This window comes from Salvelinus alpinus, chromosome 2 (assembly GCF_045679555.1).
Source record: "Salvelinus alpinus chromosome 2, SLU_Salpinus.1, whole genome shotgun sequence".
Lineage (NCBI taxonomy): Eukaryota > Metazoa > Chordata > Actinopteri > Salmoniformes > Salmonidae > Salvelinus > Salvelinus alpinus.
In genome coordinates, this window is record NC_092087.1 from 27,667,723 (window position 1) to 27,682,927 (window position 15,205).

The following is a 15,205-nucleotide window of genomic DNA, read 5'->3' on the forward strand; positions in this document are numbered from 1 at the left end:
GATTCCATATGTTTTATTTCATAGTTTTGATGTCTTCACTATTATTCTACAATGTAGAAAATAGTAAAAATAAAGAAAAACCCTTGAATGAGTAGGTGTTCTAAAACTTATGACTGGTAGTGTATGTTACTCAGAAAACCCAGTTTTCCTTATTTATTCAGAAGCCTTGATGCACCTGGAGGGATTTGAATTCCACAAACTTCCATTTATGAGTAAATTGGGTGTGACAAATTATTTAATGAGGAGGATGTCTTTGTGCTGAGAGCAAAGGCTTATCCTCTGAAGTCCTTTTTGTTCACACGTAATTATTAGATGGCCTCTACTGTGACATTGTAATGCCATGGCATGTATGTCAGAGTCCCATAGTGAAAAGCCATGCTGATAGCGGAGGTGTGTCTCCTTTCACTGGAGTGCTGTGTTAAATGTTAAGGAGCTCAAACAAAACCATTATGTTCCTTGGCTCCACATTTATGTCTTTAATAAGGGCATAAATTGATACATTAAAAGCCGCCATGGGAGGGATAATTCACACATGCTTCTCCCGCCAATGTGAATAGACAGTTGCTGCATTAGCTCTTTGACACACTGGAGACAGCTAGCCAGCTACTGTACTGTACCTACAGACGGTTGTGGCCATGTTGCGAGTCATCTCCAGCATTAATATTCATGGGCACGTTTGTCACTGAAAGTATTAACAGGGTTTCTGCGTCTACATTCTGAGGCTCACTACTGAGAAGTGGGGCTATACTAAAGAGGTTAACACACCCTCATGGAGAGGCACACACACACGCTCTCACACACACCAGTGCGTGTTTGGACATCCGCACAGCTGCTAGTGAGGACACAAGGGGATCGGCTTTCCCTTCTCTCAGAGAAACAGCAGGAAGACCAACCCACCTGCTCTAAATGCATGCACACGCACACGCACGCACGCACGCACACACACACACACACACACACACACACACACACACACACACACACACACACACACACACACACACACACACACACACACACACACACACACACACACACACACACACACACACACACACACACACACACACACACACACACACACACATATACACAGACACACACCATGCTGCTAATTGTGCTGCTGTTATCTTGGACATGCTGAGATCTTATAATGTACAAGTGAAGGAACTTGTTTTCAACAGTATAATGAACTATGAAGAACTTACATTGTATGAATGTTGCAGTTTACAACATACTGGAAAAACCAATTCCAAGAAGAGATACTGTAAGAAGGCTACCCTATTCCATGCATTTTCAGCCAAAAAAAATGTCTTACTTGAAGGAATAGTTATTGTTTTTCGGTGCTTTGTATTTTCTTAAAGAGACTCAATTAGCACTGCAAAGTTCGATGACATAACAGTTGTTGCGCTAGCATTTGTGTGGGGGATTTTTAGATGGAGAACAAAAATCCTTGATTAAGTCTTGATGAGCCTGATGATTATTCAGATAAAGTCAAAGACAAGTCTTTGTTAATATTACATGATTACATTGCATGCTATTAGCAATTGTTCTGCAATCCTCCAGTTTTCCATGCTGTTGTCAATTCAGCTTTTACTCAATATATGTTCGCCCCATGAATCAACACTGTTAAGTAAAAGGAGAACAATTTAGCCTTATTTTAGTGTTTTGCCTTGATATAATATGATGTCTGAGGCCCAAGTAAATGTTTAGAGGCTGGTCACCAGCTCAGGGCTAATTTGCAATATTAGTGTCTCTAATGACATAATCTGAGGTGTCAGCTGGTATTTTGTGTTGCAAGGAAACAATATATTTGAGCTCCATAAATACATAATGTCCCCATGAAAATCAATTTGGGACAAATGATGTGACTTACTGCATGCATTATAAATCTTTCATAAGTTGACAATGCCATACTAAAACTGTGTGCAATTCATCTTACTGTGAATGAATTTTCTACCAGAAAAAGAAAAGCTTCAACATCAGAAAGACATATCTTTCCTTCCCCCATTCCTTTGCTTACAGCGAAATACGATGTTGATGTGAGTTTTCCACGCTTGAAATACGTTGTAACGTCTTATGGGATTACGTGAGCCTACAAAGCCATTTCAGTTCAACGTTTGAAGCTTGAAAATCTCCGACTCCATCCAACCCCACCACTCCCCCCCTTAACTCCTTTCCAACAAAATGTCATCCTCCAGTTGCTGTAACCATGTCCTGTGAGGTAAATGGACTAGATCCTAATACAGTGTGATGGTCTGAGATAAGGCTTGTCTGGGGTTTGAGCAGTGTGTTGGTGTGGTCCCAGATAACCTACATGAACAGGCAGAGGGTCCAGCCTAGCCTAGAAGAGGGACTAGCATGACTCCCAAGGGCCCTAGAGAGATGACCCCCATGTCCTCATGTTCCAACTGGCCATCTCCTGCTTTCCACAGGACCCAATCCGACAAGCTTTCAAGCCAGGGTCATATTCTGTTTGCGCATATAACAAAAAAGAATATGCAACAAAACAGAACAGCACTTGTCAGTGTTGGAAGGAGAAGATGTATTGAAATAATGACCCCCTGGTGTTTTAGCTTCTAGACAGTTTAGAGAGGAAGCGGGGAAACATTGAAATCTATTACATGTTGAATCATTTTACTGCCTAGCTCTCTGAGAACATAAAACATCCCTCTCTGTGCCGTGCTGTTACAGTAGCTATCTTCAACTGGTGGGTATTTTTATTGCATCGTTTTTTACCTAGACTAACCAAGCATGCCACAAACATGTTAGATGTGCTGTGAAAATGACTCAAATACAAATCAATATCACCAACCAGTGCAAGCTTTCTGCACTGTTTATGTTTATTTATTTTGTGTGGCTTGAAAGACATCTCATTCTGAACACTGAATACTAGCCTTGAGGGCTTTCCTGCATCTTAACATCATCTAAACTACAGCCACATATGACAGATCCCAATGTGAAGCCTTAGCAGTTGGAAACCACCCCGTGCTGTTGTGGCTTTTATGGTTGGGAGAGGGTATGTATTGCATGTGGCTTTACATTATAAACAACCCCCCCTGGCAGTTAAAATGAAGACACCTCCCAAACCTCAGAATGTCAGCCCATCTGTCCTGGGGGAGGCATTAGTGTGATGAAGTACATTGTTTCCCTCTAAATCTATGAATGTTACAAAAACAGCAACAACAGGCACGGGTGTCAGAATCTGTCACAGTCATACAATTTCCCCTCCATGGCTACTCTCAATTAACCATCATGTGTTCCTCTTGTTTGCCTTGTTGGAAGGGCGAGACGTTTATATTTTAAACCTCAACTCTGATTGTGTCTGAAAAGACTAAATGAGGGGTGAGGTTGTCATTGTTTTTGTTTTATGCATTTCATGGAATTTCACCAGTGCCCCAGTTCCACTGAGCATCATCTTTTATATTCTATAATCTGGTGGAACAGTCAAGTGCACAGAGACTATTGGGTGCTAATGTTTCTGCTAACACCCGGTCAACAACTTTGTTTATTCTGCTACATTGAAACAGTTTTTTATTCACTGGTGCATACTCATCAAAGGAATTTAGTCAATTTCTCCCTCCAGTTACTGAGGTAAACAGGTGACTATGTGTGTGCATACGTGCGGGTAAGTCTGGGTATACATGTGTTTATTCATCAACTAGTAGCCTCTGTTTAGTAGACTTTTAATAAAGTAACGTAAAGCACTATGTGATGTATTTATGTGCAGCTCCAGAAGCATGACCGTGAGAGTGAGGACGTCCCTTCCAGGTGGAGAACAGAGGGGGAGATGGCAGCAGAGGCTTCTGATCTCAGGAAACAATTCAGCTAAACTGTCTGGTAAAGAACCACTTTAGGTCTTTCTCTATAAAGAAGGCTACATTGAAAAATGTTTTGCCCATGATGTTAAAGTTGTTGTTGAGTGCTTTAGTTGAAATAGAAGAATGTTAGTGACTCATGACTTATTGTGTTTTGTCTTTTTTCCAATCCAGAATCTCTATAACGACAACTTACAAAGTTTCAAGTGATTGTGAAGTGGATTATTCTTCAGTTGGCACTGTTGTTGAAAAAGTATTTTGAACTGAACTGATGTGGTTGATTACAGTTCATACATCTTTAAATGTAATGTGTGGCTTGTATTATTACCTCAGATGTTTTTTTGTGGTGTTTTTGTTGTTCTCCTTAGAATTTATTGGGGTTAGACTTGTACCAGAGTTATTGTTGTTGTTTTATATTCCATGAGTGTCACAACATGTACATGTTGAATTATTCATCAATCGCTCTCCCTTGCACCAGTTCTGAATCCCACCAAATCAGTGCTCATAACAACATTTAAAGGCCCTCTAAACCCCACAGTCACAGCTATGAACATGCATGTGGGCACCTCCATGCAAAGCGGAGCTAAAAACGAGTGGATAATGAAGGTAACATGTGGTTAATAAAGAGGAGCAGCTGCTCTGGGATCTGTGAAATTGTCAAATCAGATTTAGTGTGCCGTAGGAGACAACAAGCCTGCCAAAGAGTCAGCTGAAGGCAATAGATCTGCTTCCACATTGCCGGAGGTCATAGTAGTGGAAAGCAGAGATGTTGTTGTTGCTGGTTTTTCTTCATATTTGTGATTAACTTTAAGTATCTGATTTGGAAAAAAGTTTGTTTTCCTAATAATCAGTTTAGTTTAGTTTATTAGGATCCCCATTAGCTACTGCACATGCAGTAGCTACACTATCCTGGGGTCCACATAAAACGTACAAATACATAACAAGAAAAACATAAGATATCACATTCAGTTAAAATAAGAGTTATATATATAGGAAAGACAAGAAGAGACCAAAAAAAGATCATTTACAGTGAGATAATGAAGGCCTGAAACATTACGAGAAGCATTTTGAAGCCTAATTTCATAGTTTTCAGTTGAAGCTTTGATACACTTTCATTTCCTTCAAATTCCTTCAAAGTTGTAAAGTGCTTAAAAGCATGCACTCTTAGAAAAAAGGGTTCCAAAAGGGTTCTTCGGCTGTCCCCATAGGATAACCCTTTTTTGGTTCCAGGTAGAACCATTTTGGGTTGCATGTAGAACCCTCTGTGGAAAGGGTTTTACATGGAACCCCAAATTGTTCTACCTCAAACAAAAAAGGGTTCTTCAAAGGATTCTCCAATGGGGACAGCCAAAAACCCATTTAGGTTCTAGATAGCACCTATTTTTCTAACAGTGTTGAGTCCAGGGAATGGGTTTTGTTTGATACAAGGTTGAAAAATGGACCATAATAAATGGTGTGAATTGAACTCCACATCAACATTCAGTAAAGTGGCATTATGATTGAAACAATGACCACAGTAATGGATTGATTCCTTGTGGTTATGCCTGATGAATAGCACAGCATAAGCCTACATTGATTTTCTTTTTTGTATCGATGTTGGAATAAAATGCCAGTCTTGCCATTTACTCAGCTGGATGCAGAAATACAATTCTGTTCTTGAAATACAATGTGTGAGTCGCTTTCTAGTGGTAATCAAGCTGTAAAAGGCCCCATGAATTTTAAACAATATTATTAAGCATGAGGAATTCTTCAATGGCAATAATTCAAAGAGTCGGGGGAGAAAATCCATCTACCGTGGGTCCAGTAAGATTACACTTTCCCACACAGTGAGGGAAACATAGCCTCACATAAAGGAATATACAGTTCATATTTGGCCTTGGCTTCAGGACCAACACTGTTACCTCGATCCAAATGCCCCTTTTAATATCCCTTCCATTTCACAGGTTTGTGGTTGATCGTAATATGAAATAATAAGTAGGAACATAGAATTGGATATCGTTAAAGCATATTGAATATAATTAGCTACCAGAGAATAACGTTGAAATAAATGTCACATGCTGTGGAATGGAATTCCATTTAGAAGGCACATCCCAAATCTATTAGATGGATGACTCGAAGTGTTCCTATTTACTGAGGTATGGTTTAATTACCTCTCTGACATGGTTATAGGGCCTAATAACTCCCAACATCTTTTATAGGAATACCAGGCTACCGCTGCAATGGTACCATGAATCACTTTACTTTGGTACACAAAAGTACACAACACTGTGAGATTAGCTTTTGGGAACTTCTCTGACTAATGTTTTGCTTGTATTTCAAGAGAAAAACTGTTTAACTGAACTTCATAGATTAGATGTTTCATTACAATGATTTACACAACCCAAATGCTCTTATAATATTTATTTAAACCATGAACATTGACATGAAAAACTAAATGTAAAAGCATCCAAGGAACTAGCATATTCTGTCCCAACAGAGCGAAAGATCCATGGACATTAAACCTAGTTGTGTATTGTGTGTTTTGGCCACCCATGTATTCACTAGAGGAGACACCTCACTTATGGGAAACACTCATTTTCCTCTTTCCACCATCATTGAATGTAACAATATATAGCTTCTTTTCAAATGATAATATCCCTGGACCATCAGATATGCATCTGCTCATGTCAGCAAGCGAGTTCAGCATTACTATGAAATGTGGTTGGAGACCCCACACAGACCCCACACATAACCATCATTATTTATTATTTATAACCATCATTATTTACCAGTAATAGAAACACATCCTCTGGTTCAACTAAATGGATGTGTCTTCCATTATTGGTGCGTTTGAAGAAACCGTGTACTGACCTAAGTAATGGTGCCTCTCATTATGTGAACGAGAATCGAATAGCAAAATGTGGCTAACCTCTTTTAAGACTGGTTATACAGTGCATTCGTAAAGTTTTTTCTTTGTTATAAATTTGTAAAAATGTATAAAAAGCTGTTTTTGATTTGCCATTATGGGGTATTGTGTGTAGATTGATGAGGGGAAAAAACGATTTAATAAATTTTAGAATGAGCCTGTAACGTAGCAAAATGTGGAAAAAGTCAAGGGGTCTGACTACTTTCCGAATGCACTGTATATGCCATGGCAATGTTTTTTTATGTAATGTACAGCCACAGGAGGTTGGTGGCACTTTAATTGAGGAGGACGGGTTCATGGTAATCGGTGGTGCGGAATGAGTGGAATGGTATCAAATACATCAAACACATGGCTTGATGCCATTCCATTTGCTCCGTTCCAGACATTATTATGAGCCGTCTTACCCTCAGCAGCCTCCACTGTGTACAGCCCATACTGCACAGGGGTTTCTACTACTCCTGTGGGTATGAGTGCATGGATGAGATTTAGGTCTCCAAGAAATACTCTCACATTTGTGCTAATGTCTTCTATATGAATTTTTGCTAGCAGTGTTAACCACATTACATGTTTACCTTCCTAATATTACTTATGCTGATAACAATAGGAACAATATTATTAACCAGTAGTCATTTCTACAGACTTGTCAGTTTCTACCAGTGAACAGAAAAACAGCAAAGAGAAATACATCCTGATCAGAGGTAGTATATATTGTGACAGGTCTGCGTGCAGTTGGGGCTATCAAAAATGGCCTTCAGTTTTTCCCTATCTATTTTTCTACTCTTCTCTCAAATTGTATCCAGGTTCTTGAATAGGTAGTCCTTAGTGAATGGAATGGCTTTAGGAGCAATGTTTTTGAGCAGTAATGAACCTTTTTGTGGTGTTTGGTGCTGTAATGACTTACTATAAGATATCTCATTTCTTATAACTGTAAAATAAATATAATATTTAGTGACAGTACAAATTTGGCCGCATTTCATATAACTGACGACAGATCATTTTCTGCCAAGCGTCCTCTAAGTAGTGTAGAGACACTATTCGGATATCTGCAGACTCGTTACAACTTCAGCTTTGTGCACAAATTCATTTTCTCCCTCGGTACCAAGAGAAAGTGGTTGTGTTTCTATTATACACAATTATTTAGTATTTTTTCCGATTTTTCAGCTCTAAATCCAGCTGAGAATATGATGTGAATAATATGATTGCTGGATTCACGAGACTGTCCCCTTTAATATGCAGTCTCCCAGGCTTGGCTCCGTTGCTCAGAGGCAGAGGAAAATCGATTATTTGTCTGGATAGGCCAGAAAATGTGACACATCACTCCCTATGAAAATGTTGGGTGTGAAACCTGACACTTCAAGTCAGCTCCGCTGACAGAGTGGTAGTGGAAGCACTGGACCCTGCGACGTTCACAGAGTGCTCTGTACACCAAAATATCAGTCAGAACCGGTCCAACCGGTACATTTGAATTGATTTGGGGAGTGTTTTGGTTTGATTCTCTATCCCCGCTGATTGTAAACATTATTATTTTTGTGACATTTGTGCCCTCCCTTTTTCTGTTAGCTACCCACCCCCCCCCCCCCCAAATACAAAAAATTACTTATACTGTTGTCCGAATTACTTAGTATCTCATTTGATTAACTTAGTATCTTGTGTGAATGATTTAGTATCTCTTTTTTTTACTAAGTTGTTCAAACGAGATACAACTTAAACACTTATTTTGTCTAATTAGGCCTCAATTGTTATGCTGCGCCAGTTGTGCTTGTCAGACCGTTGCTACAGCCATTCATTCACTGATTCCAACCATTGATATGATTATTCATTGACAGTTCTCTGTTAAAGCTGCTTTTGAATGCCAGAAAATGTAAGTGGGCCAACAACATCTCACGGTTTTACTAATTTGACTTCAGATTCTGATGTTTATCCATGTTTCTCCAAACGGCAAATTTCGAAGTTTCTCCAAATGTAAAATTTTGACACCCTGGGTTGCTCCTCCTGCTCAGCATCATCCTTCCGAGGGTCGCGGGGTTGCTCCTCCTGCTCAGCATTAACCTTCCGAGGGTCGCGGGGTTGCTCCTCCTGCTCAGCATCATCCTTCCGAGGGTCGCGGGGTTGCTCCTCCTGCTCAGCATTAACCTTCCGAGGGTCGCGGGGTTGCTCCTCCTGCTCAGCATTAACCTTCCGAGGGTCGCGGGGTTGCTCCTCCTGCTCAGCATTAACCTTCCGAGGGTCGCGGGGTTGCTCCTCCTGCTCAGCATTAACCTTCCGAGGGTCGCGGGGTTGCTCCTCCTGCTCAGCATTAACCTTCCGAGGGTCGCGGGGTTGCTCCTCCTGTTCAGCATTAACCTTCCGAGGGTCGCGGGGTTGCTCCTCCTGCTCAGCATTAACCTTCCGAGAGTCGCGGGGTTGCTCCTCCTGCTCAGCATTAACCTTCCGAGGGTCGCCGGGTTGCTCCTCCTGTTCAGCATTAACCTGCCGAGGGTCGCGGGGTTGCTCCTCCTGCTCAGCATCATCCTTCCGAGGGTCGCCGGGTTGCTCCTCCTGCTCAGCATTAACCTTCCGAGGGTCGCATGTTCAATCTCAGTGGTAGACACTTGTTTTAACAATTTTTTGTTTTAACCCTATCCCAAACCTTAACCCTTACCATAACCATTTAGAATGAATGCCTAAACTTAGGTGTAGTTGTTTTTGTTTTAACCCTATCCCAAACCTTAACCCTTAACCTAAGCATTCGGAATGAATGAAGGAGAATGACGAGCAGGAGGGGAGGAGCAAACCAAGGTGTCAAAAACAAGTACAAATTTGGGGTTACTTCTAAATTAGATTTTTGAAAAGACGTGGCTAAAGGTCAGAATTGGTCAAACCGTGAGATCTTGTTGCCCCACGTACATGCTATGGCGTTACCAGCTTCAGAAATCGGCTATTACCTGCATGTCTTACAATGTTTATTAATCTAAAAGGAGCAGGCAAGAGAATGGTTGTGGACATGCAGAAGGTCAAAACCAGATCAGAGTCCAGGAGGATCAGAGTGGCAGACAGGCTCGTGGTCAAGGCAGGCAGAATGGTCAAGGCAGGCAGAATGGTCAAGGCAGGCAGAATGGTCAGGCAGGCGGGTACAGAGTCCAGAAACAGGCAAGGGTCAAAACCGGGAGGACTGGAAAAAGGAGAATAGCAAAAAGCAGGAGAATAGCAAAAAGCAGGAGAATGGGAAAAACACTGGTTGACTTGGAAAAACAGATAAGAAGAACTGGCACAGAGAGACAGAAAACACAGGGATAAATACACTTGGGAAATCAGCGACACCTGGGGGAGTGGAGACAATCACAGGGACAGGTGAAACAGATCAGGGCGTGACACTTCATGGTTGAATTGCTGCAAAGAAACCACTACTAAAGGACACCAATAAGAAGAAGAGACTTGCTTTGGCCAAGAAAAACAAAGAATGGACATTAGACCGGTGGACATCTGTCCTCTGGGCCTGATTTCAAATGAGAGATTTTAGGTTCCAACCGCCATGTCTTTGTGAGATGCAGAGTAGGTGAACGGATGATCTCCGCATGTGTGGTTCCCACCGTGAAACATGAAGGAGGAGGTGTGATGGTGTGGGGGTACTTTGCTGGTGACAATGTTTGGATTTATTTAGAATTCAAGGCACACTTAACCAGCACGGCTACCACAGCATTCTGCAGAAATATGCCATTCCATCCGGTTTGCGCTTAGTGGGACTAAGCAACCAACAAGTGTTCAGCATATGTGGGAACTCCTTCAAGACTGTTGGAAAAGCATTCCAGGTGAAGCTGGTTGAGAGAATCCCAAGAGTGTGCAAAGCTGTCATCAAGGCAACGGATGGCTACTTTGAAGAATATAAGAATCAATTTTTTTGTTACTACATTATTCCATATGTGTTATTTCATAATTTTGATGTCTTCACTTTTATTCTACAATGTAGAAAATAGTAAAAAAAAATAAAGAAAAACCCTGGAATGAGTAGGTGTATACAAACTTTTGACTTGTACTGTATATTAAAATAATACAAATGCACTTTTCTCTGTCTGGTTTTGGTTTCTGAAACATAGCTGGTTGTGAGAGAGAGAAAAAATAGGTGAATTCCCAAATACATCTTCAAAGCTGCTTAAATTAATAAAAAAATACATTATGTTACAGGAGATTGGGGAAAGTCCAAGGGGGCCCTAGCATGCTGTTTGCCTGTGGCTAAGAAAATGAAGTGAGTATGTAAGCCGTCACGGAGATGGCCTTTGCCACCACAACCAAGGGCAGAAGTTTCCCCTGACTGTGGTACCCATGGGGTGTGGTGCCAATAACATGCCAACCCCCTGCCCTCTGGGTTACACGCTGCGCGATTAATGACAAACTAACAGACCGCTTCGCTAAGATGGCTCTCAAACTGTTCTCCCCAGAGTGAGAGAAAGAGAAAAAGTACAGCAACATTTTACTCCCCAAACACACAGCAAGACAGCAGACTCTAACATAATTAGCTCATCTTAGAATAAATGAGAGCAACTTTGTTCACTTCTCTAATCAGCATTTTCTTTTGCCATATCCAAGGCCTCTGAAAATATAACTCCCTTATATTTGTGAAAAGACATTATTTCATAGAAATGTAGCTAACTCAACCCATAACCCATACCATGTAAAACGGGACTGCAATAAATAGTAGGATGCTTGAATGTGAAAAACCAGTTTAATCTGGATGTAATACCACATCAGTACTTGCAGTACTCAATAACAAATGAAAGGCCCTGTGATGGTCAAAGCTGTGTGGTACAGTAGCCTACAGTAGCTATAGTGCCTCACAAAAGTATTTAGACCCCATGGATTTCTTTACATTTTATTGTGTTAAGAAGTGGGATTAAAATGTATGTAATTGTAATTTTTGTCAACAAGCTACACAAAATACTCTGTAATGTCAAAGTGGAAGAAAAATTATACATATTTTTTTGATTAATATAAACTTAATAATTAAAATATAGTTGTTGCATAATTATTTCGGCCCTGTGTTTAGGCAAGCCTTAACAAATCACATAATAAGTTATATGGACTCACTCTGAGTGAAATAATAGGGGTTGATGATTTTTGAATGACTAACCCTACATACAACATCTGTAAGGTCCCTTAGTCAACTATTGAATTTCAAGCACAGATTCAACTGCAAAGACCAGGGAGCTTTTTGAAAGTTCAATGAAGAAGGTTAGTGATTGGTTGAGGGGTAACAATAACAAATCAGACATTGAATATTTCTTTAAGCATGGTCAAGTTAATAATTATGCTGTGGATTATGTACTAATTATGTATTAATCCACCGAGACACATCAAAGATGCAGTCGTCTTGAACTGAGCTGCAGGACTGGAATAAAAGTGCTCAGGGATGGTACCATGAGACCATTGGTGAACAGCTACTGAGTTCAATGGCTGTGATGGGAGAAAACTGAGTAGTGACTCCACAATAATGACATAAATGATTGAAAAGAAGAATACAAATATACAGAATACAAATATCCCAAAACATGCTTATTGTATGCAACAAGGCACTAAAGTATTATGTTTGGGGCCAATCCAACACATCACTGAGTAATTGCTGAGTAATTTATTTTCAAGCATGGTGGTTGCTTCATCAATGTATTGGTATGCTTTACATCTGCAAATACTGGGGAGTTTTTGAAGGATAACATGAAACCTAGAGGAAAACATGCTTCAGACTGCTTTCAACCAGAGACTGGGAGAGGAACTCACCTTTCAGCAGGACAATAACCTACAACACAGTAGAGGCTCCTCAGAGGAGGAAGGGGAGGACCATCCTCCTCAGTGAATTTCATAAAGATTTAAATTGTTAAACATTAAAAAAGTTATCCTTTTTATATAAAACTATACTAAATATAATCATGTCACTAAATAACTGATTAAAACACACTATTTTGTAATGAAGGTTTACAGTAGCCTTAACAGCACTCTGTAGGGTAGCATCATGGTGTAGCCGGAGTACAGCTAGCTTCTGTCCTCCTCTGGGTGCATTGACTTCAATGCAAAACCTAGGAGGCTCATGATTCTTACCCCCTTCCACAGACTTCCACAGTAATTATGATAACATCCAGAGGACATACTCCAGCCTATCAGAGCTCTTGCAGCATGAACTGACATGTTGTCCACCCAATCAAAGGATCAGAGAATGAATCTAGTACTGAAAGCATAAACTACAGCTAGCTAGCACTGCAGTGTATAAAATGTGGTGAGGGCCTCCCGAGTGGCGCAGTGGTCTAAGGCACTGCATCGCAGTTGCTAGCTGTGCCGCTAGAGATACTGGTTCGAGTCCAGGCTCTGTCGCAGTCGGCTGCGACTGGGAGACCCATGGGGCGGCGCACAATTGGCCCAGCGTCGTCCGGGTTAGGGGAGGGTTTGGCCAGCAGGGATGTCCTTGTGGGGCATGCATGGTCGCCAGGTGTACGGTGTTTCCTCCGACACATTGGTGTGGCTGGCTTCCGGGTTAAGCGGGTATTGTGTCAAGAAGCAGTGCGGCTTGGTTTGGTTGTGTTTCGGAGGATGCATGGCTCTCGACCTTCGCTTCTCCCGAGTCTGTGTGGGAGTTGCAGCGATGAGACAAGACTGTAACTACCAATTGGATACCACAAAATTGGGAGAGAAAAGGGGTAAAAAAAAGCATTAAATAAAAAACATTTGTGGTGAGTAGTTGACGCAAAGAGAGATAAAGACAATAGTTGAACAGTTTTGAACAAATTAATTTCTTCCAAAATGAATAAGAAGCAAGAGAGAAATAGAGAGAGATTGTCATTTTCAGTTTCACTTACTTAGCAAGCACGTCCCACATATGCGGTGACATCACCTGGTTTAAATGTCTCTAGAGACAATATCTCTCTCATCATTACTCAATGAATAGGTTTGCCTCCAATGTACTCAAATCTTACCATACCTCTGTCTGTACATTATGCCTTGAATCTATTCTCTCGCGCCCAGAAACCTGCTCCTTTTACTCTCTGCTCTGAATGCACTAGACGACCAGTTCTGATAGCCTTTAGCCGTACCCTTATCCTACTCCTCCTCTGTTCCTCTGGTGATGTAGAGGTTAATCCAGGCCCTGCAGTGCCTAGCTCCACTCCTACTCCCCAGGTGCTCTCATTTGTTGACTTCTGTAACCGTAAAAGCCTTGGTTTCATGTCTGTTAACATTAGAAGCCTCCTCCCTAAGTTTGTTTTATTCACTGCTTTAGCACACTCTGCCAACCCAGATGTCCTAGCCGTGTCTGAATCCTGGCTTAGGAAGACCACCAAAAACCCTGAAATTTACATCCCTAACTATAACATTTTCCAACAAGATAGAACTGCCAAAGGGGGCGGTGTTGCAATCTACTGCAGAGATAGCCTGCAGAGTTCTGTCTTACTATCCAGGTCTGTACCCAAACAATTCAAGCTTCTACTTTTTTTTTAAATCCACCTTTCCAGAAAGAAGTCTCTCGCCGTTGCTGTTTGCTATAGACCACCCTCTGCCCGCAGCTGTGCTGATTGCCCCCCATCTAAAAAAATCCACCTTTCCAGAAAGAAGTGTCATGACGTTGGCCTGGGGGTAGGTTTATGACAGTCATAAATACCTCTTTCCCCCTTTTTCCCTCTCCCTACTATACTGATGTGACATGAGAAAACCCCTTGGTTAACATAGAGATTCTGGGAACATCAGAAGTTGGGGGGGAAATTAACTATATTCTGGTAATCCGACCAACTGAACATATGCGTTGGTACTTAAGGTATATTATGTCAGTTCGGTTGTCATCTGAGACATTCTCATCAATGATAGGATGCCATAAACTCTACTGTGGAAAGTCTAAACATCAGAGGTATCGGATTCACATGGAATTGTTGTTTAATTCAAATGTTTGAATATGAAATTATTTGTGAAGAGATGAAATGTAATTTTAGCTTCCAAATGAGAGATTTGGGTTTTCATAAGTTTGGGCCTCTGCTCTACCAGTGGCCCGCCCCTGTGAAGAGACATGGGTTACAAACTTTTCAGACACACCCCTCTCCCTCCACTATATAAAAAATATAACTTCCTGTTCCGAGGATATGAGGGTGACGATCCCATGTCAGAATGGTTCAGGTAATAACTACAGAACCAAGCCAACATCAGCATGAGCTTTGGTTGTGAATGGTATGAACTTTGAACTCGTATTCACTACAGAAGTGATACCTCCTAGCCGTTGAGTTAGCAACAGCTGCTACAAACGCAGGTTAGGAAGGACAGTCAGAGTATCCCGTCTACTACACAACGACATTACTACAACGTATCCAGTGACCACCAGAGACATTCTTCAAAGGACAGAGGACTCGGTTTGGCAACACGGTCTTCCATCTACCACCAACCTACTGAAGCGCAGCTCAGAGTAAATATTTATTGCATTTTCCTTTTCCAAATGGGTGGTAATTTAGAATGCATAAGATACTGTATTTACGATAGCACA

General features: G+C 41.1%; 1 protein-coding gene across 3 annotated transcripts in view; it reads left to right on the forward strand.

Moving 5' to 3' along the window:
- LOC139557661 (bis(5'-adenosyl)-triphosphatase-like) overlaps nucleotides 1-4,121 on the forward strand; it is a 341,590-nt gene extending 337,469 nt beyond the window's left edge. For all 3 annotated transcript variants that reach the window (XM_071372762.1, XM_071372748.1, XM_071372754.1), the window contains 2 exons: nucleotides 3,731-3,840; nucleotides 3,993-4,121. In XM_071372762.1, the coding sequence (XP_071228863.1) occupies nucleotides 3,731-3,832 (102 nt within the window). In that variant the 3' untranslated portion in view covers nucleotides 3,833-3,840; nucleotides 3,993-4,121. The remainder of the gene's footprint in view (nucleotides 1-3,730; nucleotides 3,841-3,992) is intronic.
- The last annotated feature ends 11,084 nt before the right edge of the window (nucleotides 4,122-15,205 follow it).